This window comes from Lathamus discolor, chromosome 2, assembly GCF_037157495.1.
Source record: "Lathamus discolor isolate bLatDis1 chromosome 2, bLatDis1.hap1, whole genome shotgun sequence".
NCBI lineage: Eukaryota > Metazoa > Chordata > Aves > Psittaciformes > Psittacidae > Lathamus > Lathamus discolor.
In genome coordinates this window covers 60,324,047-60,348,294 of record NC_088885.1, presented here as the reverse complement: position 1 = coordinate 60,348,294, position 24,248 = coordinate 60,324,047, and the positions used below count along the sequence as shown (strand labels likewise).

General features: G+C 57.9%; 1 protein-coding gene and 1 long non-coding RNA gene across 3 annotated transcripts; one reads left to right on the top strand and one right to left on the bottom strand.

The window, feature by feature from the left end:
- LOC136009031 (uncharacterized) lies at nucleotides 1–22,638 on the top strand. The gene is made up of 14 exons (XM_065669120.1): nucleotides 1–209; nucleotides 405–803; nucleotides 2,109–2,235; nucleotides 3,898–4,011; nucleotides 4,260–4,379; nucleotides 6,435–7,335; nucleotides 11,821–12,034; nucleotides 12,804–13,430; nucleotides 14,220–14,612; nucleotides 15,841–15,967; nucleotides 16,756–16,869; nucleotides 17,801–18,055; nucleotides 20,022–21,760; nucleotides 21,976–22,638. The coding sequence occupies exons 1-13, from the start codon at nucleotides 186–188 to the stop codon at nucleotides 21,116–21,118; spliced, it is 4,512 nt and encodes a 1,503-aa protein (XP_065525192.1). The 5' UTR covers nucleotides 1–185; the 3' UTR covers nucleotides 21,119–21,760; nucleotides 21,976–22,638.
- Nucleotides 10,237–12,112, bottom strand: LOC136008202 (uncharacterized). Of its 2 annotated transcripts, none has more exons than XR_010610013.1 (2): nucleotides 11,709–12,112; nucleotides 10,237–10,746 (listed from the first exon to the last, which is right to left on the bottom strand). It is a non-coding gene; the product is annotated as an uncharacterized LOC136008202 (long non-coding RNA). The 2 variants fall into 2 exon arrangements; XR_010610012.1 differs by having other exon boundaries at nucleotides 10,237–10,743.
- Nucleotides 22,639–24,248: the final 1,610 nt, after the last annotated feature.

Below are 24,248 nucleotides of genomic sequence, written 5' to 3'. Positions count from 1 at the left end.
CACCTGCCGCCGGCGCCGCCGCCGCTCCCAGCGTTCAGTGCGCTCTCGGCATGGCCGTTGGGTTCCGTCGCTGTTGAGGAGGCGCCGGGCCCGCGCAGCCGCCCGCTCCGCTCCGCCCAGCCCCGGCCCGCTCCGCCCCGTTCCGCCGCTGCCGCCCGCCGCCCTTCGCCGCCCTCCGCAGGGCCATGGCCGACTGGGCCCCCGCTCAGGTAAGCGCTGCTGCCGGTCCCCCACCCTCGCTGCTAGCCGCCGCCCCTCGTCCCCCGTCGGCGGCCGCGCCCGAGGGCTGTCGGCGCCGGTGCGGGCCCAGCGCAGCTCCGTTCGCCGCGCGATCGCCCGGAGGTCAGCCGCGGTGCCGCTTCGCAGTGGCAGCGGAGCCCACGGCCGTGTCTGTGTTCCTGCAGGACTTGGAGTGGGACATGGAGTCCCAGGAGCTGGCCCTGGAGCAGCCACTGCCCGTTCCGGAGCAGGGCCCTGCTGCCGAGACCGAGCTGCCGGCCGCTGAGATCTCCTTAACGCTGGTCGCTGAGATCCAGGCCGTGGACAGGAAGGTGGATGCCCAGGCAGCCCAGCTAATGAACCTGGAGGGGAGGATGAGGATGGCAGAAACCAAGCTGATTGGTTGCGAGAAGACGGCGGTGGAGTTTGGGAACCAGCTGGAGAGCAAGTGGACAGCCTTGGGCACCCTCATCCAGGAGTATGGGCAGCTGCAGAAGAGGCTAGAGAATATGGAGAACCTGCTGAAGAACAGGAACTTCTGGATCCTGCGGCTGCCCCCGGGGGCGAAGGGGGAGGTCCCCAAGGTAACGGTCCTCTGCTCCGTGTTTGGAACTGGGTTGTTTGGCACGTAGTCTGCGCTCGCAGCCCTGTTTCACGGTGACTGCAGTGCTGAGTGGGACTCAGCTTCCATGTAGTGATGTCCTGTCTTTAGTGCTCAGCCGGAAGCACCAGCACAGGTCCATATCTGTTAATTATGCACCACTTGTTATGTACATACGAGCCTTGCCAAAACACACATTCTGCTCTGTATGGGATCACAAACTCCTTAGCATCATTGGAGCCGCCTTTGAGTTGTGCAGAACTGTGTGGTTGAGCCCTGTGTACCTGTCAGGTTTGTAACATCCCCAGTGCCTGTTCAGAACCGCATCAAAAATTAAGCGGGGAAAGAGCCTGTGTCAGGTGCTGTGCCCACAGCAGGGCCCGCAGGAGAAGGCTGAGCAAGGAGGCAAGGTGCAGGCAGGTGATGAGGGAAAACCCCATCGTGTCCCTTGTGGGCAGGGGCGAAGCTGCCTGAGCTTGGCATGGGGGCTGAGTGAGGTGTTTGGGAAGGAGCAGACGTTGCTGCATGGGGCTGTCCTGCACCGTGCTTGAAGAATTTGAATGAAGAAACATCCGTGGGTGTTTTCTTCATGTCCTGGGTTCAGCTGTAACAGTTATTTTTCTTCCTAGTAGCTGATGCAGTGCTGTGCTTGGGCTTTACAACAATGCTGATAACACACTGATGTTTTAGTTCTTGCTTGGTAGCACTTACCCTGAGCAAAGACTTTCCAGTTTCTTGTGCTCTGCCAGTGAGGAAGGGCACAAGATGACAGGAGGAAGCAGAGACAGGACACCTGACCCGAACTAGCCAAAGGGGTATTCTGTACCACAGGAAGTCATGTCCAGTATTGAAACTGGGGGCAATTAGCCAGAAGGGACCAATCGCTGCTTGGGTTGGGCTGGTTATCGGTTGGTGGATGGTGAGCAGTTGAGTTGTGCATCACTGCTGTTCAGTTTGGAGGTGTTTTTTTTGTTGTTGTTGTTCTTTTTTTTTCTTTTGGTTTTATATTCTCCCTCCTTGTTATTTCCCTTTTTATTAGTAGTTTTATATTATTATTATATTAATTTATTATTATTTATATTATTTTATATTATACTTTAGTTGTTAGACTGTTCTTATCGCAACCTGTAGGATTTACATTCTCTCGATTCTCCTCCCCATCCCACCTGGAGTGGGGAAGTGGGGTGGTGAGTGAACAGCTGCATGATGCTGAGGTAGCAGCTGGGTCTAAACCATGACACTTCAGCAAGAGACACAACATCCAAACATACAGTGCATCTCATTACAGGTCCCTGTGTCATTCAACGATGCTTCCTTTAACTTTTCTGAGGAGGAGTGGAAGAGCTTGAATGAGTGGCAGAAGGAGCTTTACAGGCATATCATGAAAGGCAACTACGAGGCCATCATCTCAATGGGTAAAGATGGGCTGGGGTTTGCCCTGAGCCTTCTGCTGCACCAGGTTTTCCCAGGGCCTGGTGGATGGAAGCGCCGCTGTACCTGGCAGGGCTGGGGAGGGTGGGCAGTGTACTGCTCTGGGAACACGTGCCGGCTTTCACCAGCAGCCCTGGCAGGTAGTTCAGTCCTCACCAGTTCAGTTTAACGGTGGACGGACGTCACGAGCATCGCTGCGGTGACTGCGTCTCCCTGATGGTCTCTTTGGCCAGTAGGAGCCGAGTGAGCTGCTGGGTCGTGAGGAGGAGGGGAAGCGAGAGGACCCTCCAGCCACGGAAAGGTGGGGGAGAGGGGACTTTCTTTGTCACGCAAAGGTCCACAGATCCACTGCGCTGGGTATGTCAGCCCGCTCGCCGCTTAGGGCAGCAGAGGGGTGCCCTGCCTCTGAGGTTCCTTCCAGCCCTTTCCCTGGTGATAGTCTTTCAGCTTCCCTAAGGGAGGAGAGTGAGGTTTGTCTGTTGCCTGCTTTGGTGCCTTCTCTGACCCCAGCCTCATCGCAGGGAACGCTTCTTGCTCAAGCTGTTGTGGTTTCTGCTGCGGTAGGGCTGCGTGTTCACAGTGAAATGAACTCAGTGCTCTGTTCACTCCTTCCAGTCCTGGCTGCGGGAATTCCCTCTGGGGGATGTGGTGCCTTCACGAGCACCTACGTGTGTTCTCAAAAGTGACCTTGCCTTGGATGGACGTCCGTGTGCAGTGCGTGGCAGCGCAGACATAGTCCCTGGTAGACCGGCATCTCTTCCCTGTGCTTGAGGCCGCTAGTGTGCAGGCTCCCCCACCACCCTGCTGTTCAGCACTGGCCCAGCCAGGCCTTTCATCATTTCCCCCCCCCCCCTTTCTTTCTTTACTTTTTTTGGACAGAGGTCTTCTGTGAGCAAGGGAGAAAGGTGAAGGGTAAATACTGCCCCCATTATGTTAAAATCCAGCCCTGTGTCCCACTATAGAGGTGCAGGAACATAACAGTCCTGCTGAGGAGGATCTGTGGATCTGAGCCTGGAGCTTACAAAAATGTATCTGTGCTTCGTCTGAAGGTTTCCTTTGAGAATGAGGTTCAGGGGTTTGGCCCTCGCATAAGGCAAATGGATCCACCAGAGCAGCGGTGGAAATTAATGCCCAGAGACTCACGCTAGTTTGGGAATGAAGTTTTCGGCTCTCCACCCTAGGAGAGATTGTGATTGTCCCCTTTCCCCCACCAAAATCCGCAAGCAGCCTGTGACTCGGACGAGTAGGATGGAGGGAACCGCATGGGGAGGGCATTTCCCCTGCTGCTGCTGGCTGACAGCTCTGGTGCTGTCCCCGAGCTGAAGTCCCCATTGTAATGGATCCGCGGACCTTAGCAGAGAGGAGAAGAAAGGAAGCCTGGAGGTAAGCACAGATGCATTTTCTTATTCTCCTCCTCGCGCTGCAGGCTGGGAGGTGCTCCTCACCTGAGCAGAGTGTGCTCCTGCAGTCCGCTCATGTTCCCAGGGCCCAGACAAGGTGAGCGGTGCAGATGTGTGAGAGCATCATAAGCCTCTCTTTCCATTACCCGTCACCCCCAGCAGCGAAGGAAGGTTGGTGGGCAAAGGTTTGAGAGTCTCGCTCCCGTGAGGGCAAAGGAAATGTTTTGATCCTCTTTTCATGTGCAGATGCGGCCATTTCGAAGCCAGACCTTCTGTCACGGATCGAGCAAGGAGAGGATCCCAACGCGGAGGATCCGGATGACTCTGAGGGAGGAGAAACCCCTACAGACCCCAGCACTGGTGAGCCATAAGATTCCTAGGACACAGTGGGGAGGTGGAAGGCAGGTGTGTGGAAGAAACAGAAGTGGAAGAGCACCTGCCTGCACTCTTTCGCTTGCCTCTGCTGTTGAGTTTGGCCAGCTCTGCCCTTGGGTGCAGCGGTGGCTTAGTTTTCCTTGCCGGCTCCTACCAGACACGACCATCTCCTGAAATCCTCTGTAAAGCAGCTGGGAGGCTTCAGCCTAAACTCCTGTTGTTCTTGTGCGCAGAGTTTTCCTTTCCTGGTCCTGATGATTGCTCGTGGAGTAAATACGAAGAGGCTCTGGCTGAAAGCCACGATGGCTCTGAAGAAGAAGAAGAAGAAGAAGGCATGGAAGTCCCCTGTACATGTGAGTTAGAAGTGCAGAGCTTCACCGAGCACTGCATAAAGAGGGAGACAGAAGCGGGCTCAGGCTCTTGGCACATGCTGGGGATTGCCTGGGGTGAAATCCTGCCTTCACCGCAGGCTCTGCCAGGCTCGCCTCAAGAGTCACTGTGGGAGCTGGACAGCAGCAGAGGCAGATGGATAGCACACGTGCAGAAGCTGTGGTACATGAACAGCAGACTCTAAAAGCAGCTGTGGGCTGGCTAGGGCATGCAGACCACCTGTACAGTGTCTCATCACTTGGTGAGAGTGTGTATTTGGTCAGCCTTGAAGTGGAGATAAGTGTAGCACAGCAAGCTTTTGATGGTGTTAGCTCTGAAGCACAGGGATGCGTGAGCTGCGTTGGGAAGCATGCCGTGCTAGGATGTGCGTTTGGCTTCCCAGCCTTTTCCTCAGAAGCAGCTCTGTGGTTCTGGCTGGTGCTTTTCCAGGGCATCAGCCTGAGGCAGAGAAGGCGGCCTGTTTTCAAGCCCACGTTTCGATGTCGTAAGTGACAAGCAGATGAAGAGCCTGTGACTGGGAGTGCTGAGGTCTTCCCTGGGCATGCAAATGCTCAGTACAGCTTTGCCTTCTCGCACCCTGCAGAAACCTCTGGGTTTCCAGCTGTCCTCCCCACATCCCCAGAATCTCTGGGTCCTTTTCATCCTCCTTTTGCCAGGGTCCTTAGCGGCTGCTTTTAGTTCCCATTCGTACTACAGGAGATCCTTCGGCCCCAGGCATTGTGCAAGCTCTGAAGGAAAAGAGGTTTTATTCTGCTTCCCTTAATTATTTTTTTTTTTTTTGCCTTTACCCTAAACCGCAGGTTCTTAAAGACCTGTTCTGCTTCACCTCCTGCTGAGGAATCCACTTCTGCTTCCCTTTGTCTAGTTACATGTAGAGATCTCATCACTGTGCTGTCTCAGCTTTTCCAGGAAGTCTTTATCAATGATCTGGACAAGGGGATCAAATGCCCCCTTAGTCTGTTTGCAGATGTGATAGCAAGTTGGCTGGGAGTGTTGATCTGCTGGAGGGTAGGAAGTGTCTGGACAGGCTGAATCAATGGGCTGTGGACAATGGTGTGAGGTTCAACAAGGCAAAGTGCCAGGTCCTGTACTTGGTCACAACAACCCCGTGCAATGCTCCAGGCTTGGGGAAGAGTGGCTGGAAAGCTGCTCAGTGGAAATGGACCTGGGGTGTTGGTCGACAGTTGAACAAGAGCAGCTTGTGCCCAGGCAGCCAAGAAGGCCAGTGGCATCTTGGCCTGTATCAGCAATAGCGTAGCCAGCAGGGCCAGGGCAATGATTATCCCCCTGTGCTGGGCACTGGTGACACTGTGCCTCAAATCCTGTGTTCAGTTCCGGGCCCCTCACTACAAGAGAGATGTTGAGGTACTGGAGTGGGTCCAGAGAAGGGCAACAAAGCTGGTGAAGGGCCAGGAGCACAAGTTCTGTAAGGGGTGGCTGAGGAGAGGTGGTTTAGCCTGAAGAAAATTAAGATCAGGGGAGATGATCTCGCTCTGTACAGCTACCTGAAAGGAGGTTGTAGTGAGGTGGGGGTCAGTCTCTTCTCCCAAGTAACAAGCGGTAGGACAAGAGGAAACGGCCTCGTGTTGTGCCAGGGGAGGTTTAGGTTGGATGTTAGGGAAAATTGTTCAATGGAAGTGTCAAGCACTTGGAACAGGCTGCCTCAGGGCAGTGGTGGAGTCGCCATTCCTTGAAGGATTAAAAAGACATGTAGATGTGGTGCTGAGGGACATGGTTTAGTGTTGGACTTGGCAGTGCCAGGTTAACGGTTGCACCTGATGATCTTAAGGGTCTTTTCCAACCAAAACGATTCTGTGATTCTAAGTCAGAATACTTTGGCTTTGTTCATACTCCCATACTGCTGAGGTAGCTCCCAGGTGGGACTTGTAACGCTGTAGTGCCAGGTGCTGTCCTGAGTGTGCAAAGCAGAGACCACCTTTGGCCTGAGAGAACTGGGGTCTAAATAATGGGACAGTTCCTATCTCAAAGAAATGACATGACTATCTCTGCTCTGGCAGATGAACAGCAGTGTGATGAGGAAGGTTCCGAAATCCTTGAGCTTCCTAGCTCCTTGGCAGGCAAGTGGGAAGAGGTTTTCTCAAGCCCAGAGGAGGAGATAAAGCCAAGCAGCAAGAGCCGGAGTGGATCAACCTCGCAGCAGAGAACAGGCAACGGGCTGAGGCGCTCCTCTCGCCGTGGGAGAGACTTGGCCAAGAAGGATGCTCCTGAGGATGTGGCTGCAGTAGAGGGGCCATACATCTGCTGTGAGTGTGGGGAGAGCTTCCTGGACAAGCAGCTGTTTGCCACCCATCAGAAAGCACACGCCAGCGAGGAAGCCTGCACTTCCCTGGAGCACGGAGAAGGCTTGAGGCAGAAATCCAAAACAAAAGGCCAGGGATCTTCCCGCTCCAAACAGTCCAAACGCTCCGATGGGGAGAAGAGCTCTGGTTTCAAGTATGGCTTTGTCAGGCACCAGGTGAACAACATGGTGGAGAGACCCTACACCTGCTCCCAGTGCAAGGAGAGCTTCAGCCTGGAAGTGAGCCTGATCTTGCACCAGAAGCTCCATACGGGGAAGGGCGATGGGCCGCTGACATGCACCTACTGTGGGAAGGACTTCCGCGACCTCTCCAAAGCCATCCGCCACCAGCGCATCCACACAGGGGAGAGGCCATACCAGTGCACCGAGTGCGGGAAGAGCTTCATCCGGCGGGACCACCTGCTCAAGCACTGGCGGGTGCACACCGGGGAGACCCCCTACCAGTGCCCCGTCTGCGGGAAGCACTTCCGCTACAAAGAGTCTCTGAATTGCCACCAGAAAATCCACTCTCGCAACCCCCGGCCCATGGAGGATTCGCAGCTCAGGCTGGAGTCGGGCACTCAGACCAGCCTCTTGTGCGTGAAAAAAGAAACTAAGCAGTAGCGCTGGCACAGGGTGGCCAGGGCGGAAGGGCTCACGGTTATTGTGAATGGCCTCGCAGGTGGACGTGCAGCATGATGGGAGGCGAACTTGTGTCGCAGCTAATCCATGTGGTCATGCTACAGAGCCCACTTCGTTGAAGCATCAAAGGAATTCCTCTTAACAAAACAAACTCTTGTCAGATGGCCCAGGCACTTCTGCGACCCTGCGAGGTGATGGGGGACTTCCACAGGCCTTGTACTAGTTGTCCTCTACGTCAGTTTGGATTTTGCCTGTGGAGAATAATCCCGAGCGGTTCTCCGGGGTCTGTATTTAGCAGGTGTTCCCCCACCTATCTTTGTGCATATTCAGGAGTGACAAGCTTTCACTTTCTTTTTTCCACTCTTTTCACTGCAAGGCTGGAAGCACGAGGGAGGGAGGGAAGGAAGAAGGGAGGGAAGGTGCCATTCCCAGGCAACTGGCCGCCTGCTCCCGTTGCATTGCTGTGCTGGAACGGCAGCCCCGTGCTGCAAGGCCAGGGCTGGGATGAAGGGAAGAGAGGCAAAGCAGAGACACGGTGAGGGGCACAACGCAGGATTTGTTGAAGGCAGAAAAGTGGAGGGGAGAGAGAGGCAAAGAGCGAGGTGAGAATGAGTAAGTGCTGGAGGAAAGGACAGGCAGGAGAAGGGGCTGTGAACATCGGAGCAGGAGGAGTCGGGAAGGGCAGCATGTGGAAGCACAGTCAAGTGACTCACCCAAGGAGGACACATCTCTGTTCTTTCGAAGGATGTTACCGGCACCAGGCGGGCTGTTGATTCCCTGTGGCCCGAGGGAACAGAGCCACTGGTCCGTCACACGGACTCCTGTCAATGAAGGCGATTTTAGTCTTATTTTTTACTGAGTTTGGTCTCACATTCAGGTAAGTCAGATGAGTGAACGCAACTTCTCCTAACCCCTGTAAAGAGCTGTTTGGTTTTTAGTTACGCTAGACGTAGAATATTATTATTATATGATATATTATTATATTATTATTGTTATTAATTATTATTATTATTATACTACAAGGAAACGTGGCACTATATTTCACAGTCGATCTAAAACATTTAAATGTATGGGATAACAGAGTTTTTTCAGATGTCTGTGTAAATATTGGTTGACTTCTCGGAGCTAATTGGTGTTGTTCTGAGGTGGCTCTAAGTGGTGTCTCTTCCGCTGTGTACTGTCAGTTGCTGGTTCGTGGTTGTGTTTTGTAATAACTTTTGTAAAGTCCGTCAATACAGTGTTTCCATTCTGAAGCTCGTGTTGGGTGAGTGCTGGCAGCCCTGGTCCCCTCACCGCCTGCGTTTCGTCCTTGCTCGCCACACTGCAGCACCCGTGCCTAGCCCCTGGCTGTTATCTGTCAGCTTTTTCCAGGTAACTTGCAGAACTGATAAACCACACAAGCCGAGCTGGGGAGCCAGCGCCAGCAGATGAGGCTGCTTGGTGCAGCTCTGGAGCTGCTGCGGTCGGTGTCTGGCGTTTGGGCTTTGTGTTTTTAAGCTTTTTCTCTGCTGCCGCTATGGCTGGAAGCAGACTTTGGTTTTATGTGAGAAGCCGGCCTGTGCCACGCACAGACAGGGCTGCAGCACTGGCTGAGGAGTCGCCGGATGCAGCCAGGCTCTGCTGACGGGTAGAGCCGGGACAGTCCCATGCCGGGAGAAGCGCCAGTGTACACGGCTGCAGCACTGCCCTGCGCCTCAGAGCTGGGATGTGGTGGACTGACCCTCTGGCACTGAGGCAAGAACAGCCCAGGAGCACGCTGCTGAGCACCTGGCTGCCATCACTGCGGGTTCATCTCTCACCAGACATGGCAGCCTGGCCCCGCCGTGCTGTGTGGTGTCCCAGCGGAACTGGTGGGACCTTAGCATGCGGGGAGGGCAGCCACCGAGCCGGGCCATGCTGGGTTTGTATTGCTGCTTCCTCGCTCGCATATACCCAAGCTCTTTGTACAGGGGCTGCCAATAAACTGTTCCTGCCAGGCCTGGCCCCACGGGGCTGCACGCCGTTTTGTCTCACTGCGCCGGGGCCTGGTGCATCCTGCGGACCACGGTGCGGAGCTGCATGGCCTTGGGGGTGTGGGGCTGGGCGGTGCCCCATGGTGTTCCAGGAGGGTCCAGCTCTGCAGCATATCCCCTAGTGCTGCACTGCATCTTCATCCCCTCGTCCCACTGAGGGGGGAGTGTGGGTGCCAGGCGCATCCCCTCTCTTTAGGTGTCTGCGGAGGGGAGACTGGTGCAGCCTCAGACCCCCCCAGCCCTGGTGCCAGCATCCTGGGCTGCTGCTGGCTGCCATCACCCAGACTTTGGATGTCCCTGTGGGATGCTAGGGGGGGACATACTGCCCCTCCAGGAGCTTCCCCCCAACCCAGCATCCCCCAGGTTCTTCCCTTACAGAGCCCAGCAAAGGGGGCTGGTCCCTCTCCTAGCCCCAGCCTCCATGTGGGGGCAGCCACCAGAGCCTCCCCAGAGCTTAGATAAGGGCCCAAGGGGTTGGTCTGGCTTGGGGCCAAACGTGGAGTGCGGGCAGGGTGGCCTGTCCGTGGGTCAGAGCCAGCGCAAGGACCTGGCACTCACATCCCACAGGTTCCCAGCAGCTGACACCAGAGGGTGCCAGGGATCTTCCACCTGCCCCAACCAAGCCCGGTGCCTGCGGAGCCAGGATGGGTGACCCCAGCCAAATCCCTGGTTCACTCTGGAGCACCCAGGTAAGATAGGGCTGTCCCATGTAGGGAGGGTGCAGGGATTCTGGATGTGGTGGGGAGAGGGCGGAGGAGGAGAGAAAAGGCTCATAAGAGGTGAAAACGCACCATGCAGATCTGGCAGCCCAGGCACAGGGCGCTGGCAGTGATGAGACTGAACACGTAAGAGCACACGGAAACACCGTAAGCGCACACATGTACTTTTATGGTGTATCCACATGCTGTTGGCATGTGTGTGTGAATACACACACACATACATGGCTGGCAGCTTGGACCATGGGCACGCTGCACTCACATGAACACAGCAACAGTGGCTGCTTCCTGGTCCCTCTGGCTGGTCACGGTGAAGAGCTGCTCCCGGTTTCCATCACTCCCAATGGGATCGCCTAGAGGCTTCCTGGGACAGCCTAGAGGGGGTCAGACAGGGGTGCCCCAATCCGGGTCCCTGCCTTGTTCTCCCTGGGGTGGGTGGAGTGGGTGTCGTACCCCAAAGCCCATGCTCCTGGCCCCAGCACTGCAGTGGTGATGGGATGCAGCTTCATCCCCTTGCTCCCTTTTCCTGCAAACCAAGGGGTTTCCTGCCCTTGCCTGGGATTGGTGTCACCGACTGCAGTCATTGTCACCCTGTGCCAGGGATCCCCAAGGTCAGGAGAGGGAGCGAGGCCATGTGCCAGGGGCTGCACACCAGGTCCTGCTGGGGCAGTGTGCGGGCACACGGATACACCAGGGCGGGAGGGGATGGGACTGGGTGGGGCAACAGGGGATGGGATGAGGATGGAAATGAGATGGGATAGGATGCAATGGGATGGGGATATAATGGCGTGAAGATGAGAGGTGATGGGGATGTGACAGGATGAGATGGTGATGGGATGAGGATGGGATGCGATAGGATGGGGATATAAAGGGATGAAGATGAGATGGGATGGGGATATAAAGGGATGAGGATGAGATGGGACGGGGATATAACGGGATGAGGATGAGATGGGACGGGGATATAACGGGATGAGGATGAGATAGGATGGGGATGTGACAGGATGAGATGGGGATGGGATGAGGATGGGATGCGATGGGATGGGGATATAAAGGGATGAGGATGAGATGGGATGGGGATATAAAGGGATGAGGATGAGATGGGACGGGGATATAAAGGGATGAGGATGAGATGGGACGGGGATATAACGGGATGAGGATGAGATAGGATGGGGATGTGACAGGATGAGATGGGGATGTGATGGGATGAGGATGAGAGGGGGAGGGGATGGGGACAGGATGAGGATGGAATGGGATAGGACATGGTGGAACTGGATGAGACAGATGGGATAGAATGGGACAGGATGTTGTGTGATAAGGTGGAACAGGATGGGACATGGCAAGACTGGACAGGATACAACAGAGTCGAAGGAAATGGGATGGGGATGGGACAGGATGAGGACAGGACAGGGATGGGGATGCAATGGGACATGATGGAACTGGATGAGATATGGCACAGATGGGCCAGGATGCAGTCGGATGGATAAGGTGAAACAGGATGGGATACAGCAAGCCTGGACCGGACACAACAGGGTGGAAAGCAACGCGATGGGACAGGACAGGCTGGGGTTAGGATGGGATGGGACAGGCTAGGGATGGGGATGGGGATGGGGATGGGGATGGTACCGGAGCGAACAGACCGCCCAGGCCCGCGGCGGAGGGGCGCTGCGGGGGGGCGAGGCTGTTAGCGGCCGGCCGGTTTCCATGGCGACACCGCCCTCCGGCCGCCATTTCACAGGCCCGCGGGGCGCGAGGCCGCAGGGCGAGGGGGCGGGGCCGTGCCGAGGGGAGAACGGGCCGCCAGGGGGCGCCCGCACCAGCTCCGGCCATGGCGGCGCCCGACGGTGCGGGCCGGGCCCTCCCCCCTGCGCCCCGCTCCGTGCGCGGTGTCCTCCCCCGGTCCCCGCGGCATCCGCAGTGACCCGCCCGCAGTGGCCGCAGTCCTCCCCCCGGTGCCCAGGGGGGACGCTAGGGCCCTCGGCTCCGCTGGCGGCCCCGTCACACCGATCTGCCCCCCGCTCCCCACGGCCTCTCCCCTTCCCTTCTCACCCCCCACCCCGCAGTCAGATCAGGCCCCTGGGACCCCCCCCCCCCATATTCCTTCCCAGTTACCCCTCACACCCCCCAGCCCCCAGTTTCCCCAGCTCCTCCTCAATCCTTCCCAGTTCCCACACTGGGGGAGTTCCAGATCTCCGCCAGTTCTCCCCCTCAGCCCGGTTATTCCAGGGACAGCCCCTGTGCCCCCAGCCCTGTCAGCACAGCTGTTCGTGGGGCTCCCGTTAACCCCAGTGCTTCCAGTTGCCACCAGTCCCTCCCCAATTCTCCTCAGTCCCTTCCCAGTCACCCCAAGGCCCTCCCCAGTCCTCTCCCCGACCTTCTCCAGGTCCCCCGGCACCTCCAGTCACACCATTTCCCCTCCAGTCCCCCCCAGTTCACTCCTGTCATTCCCTGGTTCTCTGAGCACCTCCAGTCACCCAGTCCCCCCCGGCTCCCCCCCAGTCTTGCCCCAGTCCTTCCAGCACCTCCAGTTAACCCCAGTCCCTCTCCAGTCACACCCGCAGCTCCTCCCCAGTCGCCTCCCATACTTCCCCACTTCTCCCAGCCCCCCCAGTCACCCCAGTCCCTCTCCAGTCCTCCCCAGTCTCGCCCCCATCCCCCGCCGCCGCGCAGCCTTCCCTGGGTCACCGCCGTTCTCCCAGTCCCCGCCGCTTCCCCCCGCAGCCGCGGCCCGGGCGGAGAACCCACAGACCCGATCCCGGGGCACCCCCCACGTCCCCCTGGCCCCTTCCCCGCGTCGCGGTGCCGATGGCTGGGCCGGGCCGGCCGGGCCAGTGCAGGCGGGGGGGGGGCCTCGACGGTGCGCGGCGGCCCCCGCGCGGTGATGCCGTCGATGCGACAGGGGGCGCTGCGGTGGCGGCGGGCGCCCCGCTCCGCCCCGCCAGGCGCGGCCCCCGGCGCGGCCCGCGCGCGACGGCGGCGGCCTGCCCGCCCCCTGCCGGCTCGGCGGGGCAGCGGCGGGGCCGGAGCGCCCAGCGCGGAGCGGCGGAGCCGGGACGCGGAGCCGCTGCTCGGTCTCACGTCGCCGCCCCTTCGCCCCCCCCCCCACCCCGACCTTCGCCCCCGCCTTCCCCGGTCGGGTCGGGTCGGGCCGCGCCCCGCCCCCGCCGCACCGCCCCGCCGCGCCCCCACCCCGCCACCGCCCCACCGCGCCGCGCCGCCCCGGGCCCAGCCCGATGCCCGGCGGCGGGCGGAGGTGAAGGAGCGAGCGGGTGCTGGAACCTCCCGGCCGCGGCCCCCGGGGCCCCGGGCAGGGAACAAAGGGCCATGGCCGAGGGGGCTCCCGCTCAGGTAAGGGCTCCCGCCGCTCCCCGCCGTCTGCCCAGAGCGGGTCGCGGCCCGGCCCGGCGCCCGCGGGCCGCACGTCGGGGAGGGCCGCGCCGTCGGGGCCGCGGCGGGAGGCGGCGGGGCGGGCGGCAGGGCGGACGGGCGGCGGGGGCTGTTAGCGGGCGGCACCACGGCCGCCCCCCCGGGGGGACGGGGCGGGCAGGGCCAGCGGCGGCTGCGGCAGCGCGGGCAGCCCCGGCGGGGCGGTGCAACCGGGCCGGGCCGGGCCGGGCCTCCGCGGCCGGCGGCGCCCGAGCTGCCGTCGGGGGCCGGGCCTGCGCGTTCCGCTGCCCTCCCCAACCCCCGCTGCCGGGCCCTGCGGGTCCGGAGCAGCCTCCCTGTGACAGACCCGGCGCCCCCCGGTGATAGGCTGCCTCCTCCTTCCCCCCCCCCAGCCCGTGTCACCTCTCGGTCCCCATGGTGATGGGGTGCCCTTGCCCCGACAGCGCCTGACAGCCCCCCCGGGGTGTCCCTTCACCGTGCCCATGGCAACGGGGCTCAGCTGTCTCCTGTCATCCCCTTCCCCCAGTGTCACCACCCGGCCGTGCAGTGTCGGGGCGCTCCCTCCTTCTCCCCCCGTGGCTGGTGCTGCCCGTCCTGTGGGACCGACATAAGCAGCTTATCAGGGTCAGCACCCTGCGGGGACACGGGCACTTCCCCACCGCCCTAGGCTTTGTAATGCTCCTGCCCGGGGGTCCCTGTCACCCTGGGGGTGCACCCCGCACCGTGACACCTGCACACCTCTTCCTGCAGGCGCCGGAGCCGGTGCAGCAGCCGTGCTATTCCTCACCCTTCCGGCCGGTGGCTGGGCATGAACGCACTTCGGAGCAGGAGACGCAGACAGCTGAGGTGTCCTTGATGGTGGTGGCGGCGGTGCAGGCGGTGGAGAGGAAGGTGGACTCCCATTCCACCCGCCTGCTCGACCTGGAGGGTCGGACGGGGATGGCGGAGAAGAAACTGATTGACTGTGAGAAGACGGCGGCAGAACTGGGGAACCAGCTGGAGAGCAAGTGTGCGGCACTGGGCACCCTCATCCAGGAGTACGGGCTGCTCCAGCGGCGCCTGGAGAACATGGAGAACCTCCTGAAGAACAGGAATTTCTGGATCCTGCGGCTGCCCCCAGGCAGAAAGGGGGAAGTCCCCAAGGTAACGGTGTTCTGGGGTGCAGGGTCTGCACCCAAAATGCTCCCAAAACCCTCATGGAGGGCGGGACAGGGGGAAGAGGTGGTGGGTTAGCAGGGACAGCCCTGGCACAGGTGAGTCACTCGCAGCGGAGCTGCTGCTCTCGGCTTCCTGGCATCTCTCCCATGGGACCTGCCTGCGGTAGGAGATGGACCTGAAGGCAGATCCCCTGTACTCAAGCTGGAGGTTTCAGTTCTTCACCACGCTGCGCAGCCCCACTGTTTTATTTCCCCCTTTCCTTTTTTTACCAACATTTGAGAGAAACCCTGCAGATTTGGTGGCTCTTTTACCACCTTGGTGCTGCGCTGCGGGCCTCCCGGGTCAGGAATGGAGCAAGCAGGAGCTGCTGCTGCAGGGAAGGGGGCACCTCTGGGATTCAGGGGAAGGCAAGTGAGCTTTCTGCACTCGCGGTTGGGCTTAGCTGAGCTTCAGAAGGAGCCCACCATCAGTATTCAGTTCCCTGCATTTCATGGTCATCTCAGTAAAAGCAACTTTGCAGGTGGGACCATGTCAGACATTGCAAAGGGGACATCACTGGAGAGAGTGGAGGGGCTACGGAAAAGGGGGGTTCAGCCCCAAACACTCCACTAGTGCAGTCAGGGAGTTAAAGCTGAGTGCTGCGTCTCCTTCTGAAGAGCTCCATTCAGACATGGTGCAGCTTGCACATCCCAAATTTATCCTTAGAAATTATTTTTTGGCACACAGACTTGAAAGCTGCAGTCTGCTCCTAGCCCATGTGCACACGCTAACTCATGATAACCGGAGCCCTTCAGGCCCAGGTAGAGCTTTCCCTTGAGTTCTGGGGTTTTACATCAGCTCATCAATGGAGATGAGGCCCAGCTCTAGCACCCAGTTTTTATCTCCTCGACTGTTCCTTCAGGTGGGCACAAGCCCTATCACCTCTGCAGGTCATCCCTGCTGGTGCGGGGACCAAGAGGAAGATGTTGGTGTTGGAAATCGTGATCTGGGTTCATGACTGGGTCTGGCCATTCGACTGAGACCTTTGATCTCATAGAAAAATCTCTCCAGGAGCTATTTTAAATATAAAACCCAATTCGTTGATGGCCATGAGGTAGCTGAATCCTGGCCATGTCCAAGTGGGAATGAGCTGCTGCTGCCACAGGCTGGAGATAAGGTGTGGGGCTCCCGGGGAGCGAGGTGGCTGCTTGAACCTGTGCTGCTGTGATTGCAGGTGCCGGTGACGTTTGACGACGTGTCTGTCTATTTCAACGACAAGGAATGGGAGAAGCTGGAGGAGTGGCAGAAGGAGCTATACAAGAATGTGATGAAAGGGAACTATGAGTCGCTGATCTCCCTGGGTAAATATGGGTTCTCCAGGGCTTCTGGCTGCCTGCAGGCTTGAGCACCTTCTGAGTCCTCCTTGGAGATCCCTTTGGATCCCCTCGAGACCCACATATCCTGTTAAAAGGAGACCTATAATTACAGGAGGAGGTTTCTGGTCTGGGTAAGGGCATCCCTCTGGCAATGTTCACTCCCAGCTCGGAGTACAGTGTTGTCCCAGCTTGGTGGGAGGGGGTGCCTACAAAACGAGGTGGACTGGAGACCTTCCAAGGCTCCTTCCAGGCAGCGTTACTTGGTGAAAACCCAGCACCTTCCCCATGGCTGTTGTAAGGGATTCCCTTTGTCTTTTGGGTCTGCAGTGGGTACCAGCCCATGCACCCCAACAGAGAGAACTTTTCCAGAGGGAAAAATTGTCTGAGGTGGTCTTAGCTGCGCTCCACTGAGGTGTTTCCTGCTGAAGCTGCAGGAGAAATCCTGGCTCTGCTGCAGCCAGAATGAAATGCTTTTGGCTTCAGGAGAGCCAGGAATTTACCTGAGGTCTAAAAGCCCACTAGAAAAACACAGAGGTTGAGTTTCTTCTTGAAGGGAGTTCCTCTGTGTGTGGCTCCTCAGCTTCTGCCTCCGTGACTCCCTTCTGCCCACTGGGGAGCCTGGCCTGCCCACAGCACCAGGCTCTCCTGTCTGCAGACCCTCTGTGGATGTTTCTGAGTGTCTTCCTCTGTCCCCCCAGGCACTGAGGAAAGGTGGAAGCCAATATTAGGATTTCCCTGTGCAGTAATCCCTCTCTTCATCCCTTTCTCAACAGACTATGCAATTTCCAAACCTGGTGTCTTGTCTCAGATTGAGCAAGGAGAGGAAACGCGGGTCAGGAATGAGCCAGACTTGGAGGAGAGTGAGATCATTACTGATGCCACTGCAGGTGAGGCAGCAGCTTAGCACAAAGGGAGCCATAAGTTCAGAGGGGGTGCTCACCCCGAGGCTAAAAGCAAGTGTTGCTGAGAGCTGTGCCTGCTTAGGAGGAGCCTTGCTTAGGGGTGGGAGAGATTTGGCTAATGGGTGGTTGGATGTCCGGGTACAGCTCGACATATAAACCAGGGGAGGTGGAGCCCAGACAGTTGGACATTAAGAGCCATCAGCAAGGGAAGCATCTGTATCCAGACCAGGTCCACAGGGAGCCGGTGTGTTTGGCAGAACAGAGAATTGGGTCCTGTTGGGTAAACCCATCCACCAGAAAAAGCCTCTATGCCCTCTCTGACTGTGTGGATGGTGCTTGGGTTTATCCTGGGAGCACCCCCCAGGCAGGGAAGCCTGCTCCATCCTGTGCATGGGGAGGGGGGTGCTGAGGGGTTTCTCTGAGGGCAGGGCTGGGCTGAGAGCAGGGAACCAGGGACCCTGAGTCCTGCAGTGACTCCTCCTTTGAGATAAGGGGGGGGGGGGGGGGTGATAAGGAGATAAAAAGAGATGGTGTCAGCTCCGCTTGCCCCAGGCTGTGAACATGGGGTTGCTCTGACCCCCTGCTGTGATCTTGGTCACAACGATCTTTAAGTTAGATCAAGGCCAACAGGAAAAGAAAAACCAGGGAGCTGCTAGCCAGCTTGGCAGCCAGGGATGTAGGGTGGTGGAGGGGTGCTGAGCTGCAGGTGTTGAGTCCCCAGGCCAGGCAGAGCCAGTTCCCTCTGCCTGCAGAAGATCCCAGGTGAGAGGCAGGAGCATGGCAGGGGTGGTTGAAGGGAGAGCAGCTGAAACCCCTCTGCGGGATCAGCAGCCAGAGCTGGTGGGGATTGTTGCAAGTAGTTTCTTTGTCCTGGCTCCCTGGAATGATGGTGGGTGGAAATCTGTCTTCGCTGCAGCTGGCATAAGGGTTGTGATCAAAACGGAGGAGCTCCTTCCTGAAGACAGCCCTGAAAACCCTGAGCTGCATGGGATGTCGGGGCAGTCGGAGGGGAGCTTCCAGAGTCCGGATGAGGAGGCAGCCTGTGAGAGTCCCTACGGCTCTGTCTCACCTCCGAGGGACCTCCCGGGAACCAGCCTGGGTGACTCGTCTGAATACGTATCTGACTTCAATGAGATCCAGAGAGTCATCGTTCACCATGGGAGCTGCGCAGGTGAGATGCTCGGCCCATGGCTCTGCACGGCATGGCAGGGGGACAGGAGGGTCTGTAGTGTGTTAGGGGAAAGTGAGGAATGGGTGAGATGAAAGAAGGGCTAAATCCCCCCAGAACCAGCAAGAGAAGGGAAGTTTCTGGCTGCAGGAACCTCAAGAGCAGCTGTGGTCATAACTCAGGCTAGGAGGAGGAGGCAGCACACACATGGTGGACATCAGAGCATTGTCTCTAAGGGCACCTGACCCACTCCAAAGCAGAGCAAGCACCTCTGAAGGTGGGAAAAGCCCTTGTTACACACAGAGACCAAGGGAAGACATGTCTCAGGAAGTATTTTATGAGCCCCAGTGAGCTCCCGCCGCCAAAATCCTACTGTTGCAGAGGGCAGGACGTCAGTTGAGGACTCCTGCCCTGGTGTTAGTTGCACAGGGGAATGGTGTAAGCCACTCAGATGCTTACACACCAGAAACTGCTGGAGAAACGTATGAGGTCCAGCATGTTGACCAGTGTGGTGGTTGCTTAGGAGAGGTCTGGAAGACAGAGAGGAGAGTGGCCAGCGGTCTGTGGTGTGGGAGCTGCCGGAAGAGAAGGGGAAGGCTGAGGTTATTTACTGGGGATATGAGAGGATAGCAGCAGGTGCTTCGTGTGTAGAAGTCTGGTATGGGCCAGATCCTACAGACATGTTTTGTGGGTGGAGATGGGAAGGCAGAGAGATGGGCTGTTGGGAACAGCAGGTTCCCTGCCTTCTGATGGCTTTGCAATGGTGTAACACAAACCAAGAAAGATAAAGTTGGGCTCTTGAGGTCCTCCTCCACTCTGTCTCGTGGATCCTGTGGTCTCCTCATGGTTTTCTAAAGGAAACCAGCCAAGCCACCAGTGCAGCTGAAGCTGATCCTCATCCAAGAGCCAGCACCTCTGCCAGTGCTTGGGGCCCCCACTGGTGGGGTTGAGCGGGAGCTGCAGCAATGCTCTGACCGTGCTGCAGGTGCCAGCTCGAGCAGTAGCAGCCCCTGGGTCCACACAGGGGAGGCTCCTTGCTGCGAGGAGGAGAAGAGGAGGATCCGGGAACGTGGGTTTTCCCCACAGACCCCTCTGTTGGAGGGGAGAGCTTTGATACACTCTGCTCCCATCAGCTGCCTCTTCTTGGGAAAGCATGGCTGCTCTTCCTAGAAAAGTACATAGGCCTGGCTCAAAGTCCAGCGCAGGGTGACGTGCGAGGGATCCACCATGGGCCTTTCCTCGGGACATGCTGGCTGTGTGTCCTGCGGTGTGCGTCCCCACAGCCAGTCTCACCAAACAGAAACAACCGGGTCACCTCTGGCATTGGTGACACAAGGCGGGAGCCTGAGCTGTAGCCATCCATTGCACCACTGGTTGTCTTGGGGAAGGAGGGGGTCTTTCCCAGTGCCCTGTCCCGGTGAAGCTGAAAGAGGTTGACAGTCCTGGGCTGCGTTCATGGATTCAGGAGTGGAGCTGGAGGCCAGCAGCCTTGTGTGGTGGATCTGTGGAGCAGTGCCGTGCAGGCGTGGTGGTGTAGCCCAGCAAAATGGTAGCAGATGGAGCTGCTCCAAAACCACTTGGCCACCTGATTCCTTGCAAACCAATGGTGCTTTTACCCCCTCTGTCTTGTAGCATCATGAAATTGCAAAACCTTTTGGCAGACAGGGCTCACCGCACCCTCTGAAGGAGCCTGTCTGGGAGGTGGTTTTACTGTCTTCCCCATTGCGGGGTGTGCAGACTTGCCTTGCTACTGCAGGAGGACATGGCCTGTCCCAAACCTGGAGCCTTTTCATGTCCCGGTGGTTGGGCAAAGTGGACAGGCAGGCCCAAACAGCTGCAGATGTTTGAAAAAGATGTTTGATGGGCCACAAAGGAGCCCATGCAGATGTTTCTGTAGTAGCCCCCAGGTGCATAAAAGGCCACCCATCCCACCCAATGACCCTAACACTGTTCTGGTTTTCCCCCTCAGAGGACGGGATCGTGATCAAGACGGAGGAAGAAGAGGAGGAGGAGGAGGACCCCGACACTCTGGAGCCGTGTGACATGTTCTCAGGCAGGAGCGAGCCGCCGGCGTTCCCCAGCCACGAGGCCGGGCTGGGCTGTGAGGCACAGTGCAGCTCCAAAACACAGCCCAGGAGCCTGGTGGCCACCCGCGTGAGGAAACCGGCAGCGTGCGAGAGGGACTCTGGAGACATGAAGCCCGCCGTCGCCCAGCAGCGGAACCGGACGAGGGAGAGACCCTACATCTGCCCCGAGTGCGGGAAGAGCTTCATGCTCAAGATCAACTTCATGATCCACCAGCGCAACCACCTCAAGGAAGGGCCCTATGAGTGCCACGAGTGCGACCTCAGCTTCCGCAACAAACAGCAGTTCCTGCTGCACCAGCGCAGCCACACGCGCCGGGGTGTGGAGGTCCCCCGGCGCCCTGAGCACGGTCTCAAGCCCCAGCCACGGGCCCCACCTCCGGGGAAGCCCTACAAGTGCTCCGAGTGCGAGAGCAGCTTCAGCCACAAGTCGAGCCTCAGCAAACACCAGATCACACACGTCGGGGAGCGGCCTTTCACCTGCGGCGAGTGCCGGCGGAGCTTCCGCTTGCAGATCAGCCTCATCATGCACCAGAGGATCCACGCCGGCAAGAACGAGATGGCCTTCCTCTGTCCCCAGTGCGGGAAGAATTTCACCCGGCCCTCCCACCTCCTGCGGCACCAGCGGACTCACACCGGCGAGCGGCCCTACCAGTGTAGCCAGTGTGAGAAGACCTTCAGCGAGAAGTCCAAGCTCACCAACCATTACCGCATCCACACCCGGGAGCGCCCGCACGCCTGCGCCGTCTGCGGGAAGGGCTTCATCCGCAAGCACCACCTCCTGGAGCACCAACGCATCCACACGGGCGAGCGGCCCTACCACTGCACCGAGTGTGGCAAGAACTTCACCCAGAAGCATCACCTCCTGGAGCACCAGCGGGCGCACACTGGCGAGCGGCCCTACCCCTGCACTGAGTGCACCAAGTGCTTCCGCTATAAGCAGTCTCTCAAATACCACCTGAGGACGCACATGGGAGAGTGAGGGGCTGCTGACGGCTTCCTCTCCCTCCCTTTCTTCCCTCCCTGCCTACTTCCCTCCCTCCAGCCTTCCCTTTCCTTCTCCACTCATCTCTCCCTCCTTCCCTCCATCTCCCTTCCCCCAGCTCAGGGCATGGACAGCAAGGAAGCTTTGTGTGGTAGCGCCGCTGCTCTGGTGGAGACGGCTAGGCTGATTGGAAATAAATTAATTAATGAAAGCAAGTGATGTGCGGCAAAGTGAAGAGATTAAATGTATGTATACAATTAACAGAAGCAGCTGGTTTAGGGGGAATCCTCACCATCAGAAAAAAACACAAAGGCAAGCAAACCACCAACGAAAAGAAACCTGTACAGGGTGTTTTGCCAGAGTAGGACTCTTTAACTGCTTTTTAAATCTACTGTTTGGTTTTCTAATAAATGTGGAGGAACTGGGGGTTTTTTTGGTAAGCAAATTTAGGATGGCCAAGAGGATTTTTTTTTTTCCTTTTTTTTTTTTTTTTTTTTTCAGTGCTCTGTAGGATAATTCTGGCACAGTCACTTTTTGTCCTGGAGATCTGCAGAGACGCTGCCTCGTCCCAGCTTTCCAGGCTGGACGCGACAGCCGCTCAGCAGCGCGTGGAGACAAGGAGCTCCCAGCCAGGGGAAGGTGAGTAATAAATAGATCCAGATGATGAGGAAGTTCTCCGTGTGTCTAGATTGGAAGCACTGCTTGGTGCCTGCCCGGCTCTTGAGGCTGTGATGCACTCCTGAGCTATACAGTAGAATAAAATACTAGTTGCAGTAAAAGAACCTTTTTCTGGTAGGACCCCATCAAGCCAGGCTCCTTCAAACACTCATTTCTAGCACTTAATCCTTCCACAGTGGCAGATGCCTCTCTCTGGTGAGCGGTGATCCAGGTGCCCCGTCCTCCTGCTGCCGTGGGAGCTGCACCGAAGGCATCGAGATGCTGGAGCTGTGGGTCTTGCCGTGGGGTGCTGTGGGGTCACGATGTACCTGGGCACGAGACCTTGACATGTTTAACCTCTCTTCTGCTCTCTTTGACATACGCTGTGGCAAGCAGGCTGATCCTTGCCCGTGCCAGTGGCATCGTCCACACACTCCTCAGTGGCAGGAGCAGTGGGACTCTTGCCCCAGGCAGAGGAGCAAGTCCAATGCTGGCTTCAAGAAAAGCCATGGCCAGCTTGGGGCTGCCAGTGGGAGACCTCCCAGCACCCAAGCACTTGCTGCCAGGGTCCCCTGCCAGGCAACTGTGGCTGTAGTCACAGTGGCAGGGACATGGGTCAGCCTCCTGGCTGTTGGTTTGAGTGCCCGTCTCCAGCTGCTCAGTTCTCCATGGCCCTGGTTTATCCTCATCACAGCTCCTGTAGCTGGATGAGATGCACCCCAAGGGCAGGGCCATGGTTGGGGCAGTGACACCAGCTCCCTGGTGCACACTGGGTTCTTGGCCAATGGGTGCTGTGGGGAGGGCAGTGTCGGATCTCATGTTGGACAGTGGCATCAATAAACAGAGCGATGATGGGATAAGTTGTCGGGACCTGTTAATGCCTTTGTAGAATCACAGTCCTCACTCCAGGACTTTCTGTGCCTATGAACCCCTCCTAAATGTGTAATTTACAGCCTCTTCCATGCTGGGAAGCGCCTGAGGGCAGTGCAGCCACACAGAGAGCACCGACTGGTCAACGCTGTGGAAAGCAGCATTTTGGGGCTGTCAGGGTGGGATCCAGCTGAAGTGTCTGCATTCCCTTTGCCAAAGTTGTGCCTGAGACTCCCTGGGAGCAGTTTGGAGTTTCAGTTCACAGTGTGTGGTTTGACATGGGTTAAATGTGTGCTGCAGTGAGGCTGGATGTCCCAGAAGGAGGTGCTGGTGCAGGACGAGAGCCTGGCTGCAGCTCCTGGCCCCTCAGCAGCTGCGCGCATCCCCCTCATCAGGACTAAATGCAATTAGAGGGAACAGAGAAATTAAAAGCAGAACTGACTCTGTTCCTCAGCAGCTCATGTTCATCCCGCTGGCAGTGCCACAGACCCAGCCGTGTCCTTTTTTCTTCCTAAAAATGGATGGATTCAGCTCTTTCTGGCAAAGCAGGTGCGTGGGTGTTACAGCCAGCCTGGGCAGCCTTGGGCATGGGTAGCCCCCTCCTTGCCCGGATATGGCTGGGCCAGCAGTGCCTGTGCCCTGCTCGGTGTCACTGGTTCTTCATGCAGCAACTGCCCTCCCCCTGGTGCTGCTCCTTGCCTGCCACACTCACATGGAACAGCATTGGATGCTGGACATTGCCAGGATTTAACAGCATCCAGGTGACCTTCAGCAGCTCAAATGTCAACAGCCCATTTGCAGGCACAGCTCCCATGCTGGGGGGGACAGCACACCCATCACAAGCCCTTGGGGTGGCGGCAGCACTGGAAAAACAGAGGTGACAGTGCTGCAGGGCACAAACCTGGGGGTGGCATGAGCCACAGGCAGCCTCACCACTACACAAGTCTTTGTAGAATCATAGAACTAAGGATTGGTTTAGGGTGGAAGGGACCTTAAAGCTCTTCCAGTTCCAACCCCTTGTTATAGACAGGGACACCTTCCACCAGACCAGGTTGCTCCAAGCCCCTGTGTCCAACCTGGCCTTGAACACTGGCAGGGATGGGGCAGCCACAGCTTCTCTGGGCACCCTGTGCCAGGGCCTCACCACCCTCACAGGGAAGAACTTCTGCCTCAGGTCCCATCTCAATCTCCCCTCTGTCAGTTTAAAGCCATTCCCCTTTGTCCTATCCCTATGTACCCTTGACAAAAGCCCCTCTCCAGGTTTCTTGTTGGCCCCTTTAGGCACTGGAAGCTGCTCTAAGTTCTCCCCTGGGGCCTTCTCTTCACTGGGCTGAACAAGTCCAGCTCTCTCAGCCTGTCTCCATAGCAGAGGTGCTCTAGCCCTTGGAACACCTTCATAGGCTGATCAGTCAGAGCCATCTGCAGGTTACTGGCACCCTCCACGTAATTGCAGCTGGGTTAATCCGGGCAGTGCTGGATGCTGCACAGTCCTCTGCTAAACCACCGCTCTACTGTGGGGGTTAATGGCACCATTCTGCAGCAGGACCAACTATTTGAGGACTCGTGTCCCCATAGGTTGGGCCTGGTCATGGTTGCCTAG

Excerpts from the sequence above, each read along its gene's own strand:
- LOC136009031 (XM_065669120.1), top strand. The coding sequence starts at position 186 with ATGGCCGACTGGGCCCCCGCTCAG. Across the intron at positions 4,012-4,259 it reads CCCTACAGACCCCAGCACTG|AGTTTTCCTTTCCTGGTCCT; the intron begins GTGAGCCATAAG and ends TCTTGTGCGCAG. Across the intron at positions 14,613-15,840 it reads GAAAGGGGGAAGTCCCCAAG|GTGCCGGTGACGTTTGACGA; the intron begins GTAACGGTGTTC and ends CTGTGATTGCAG.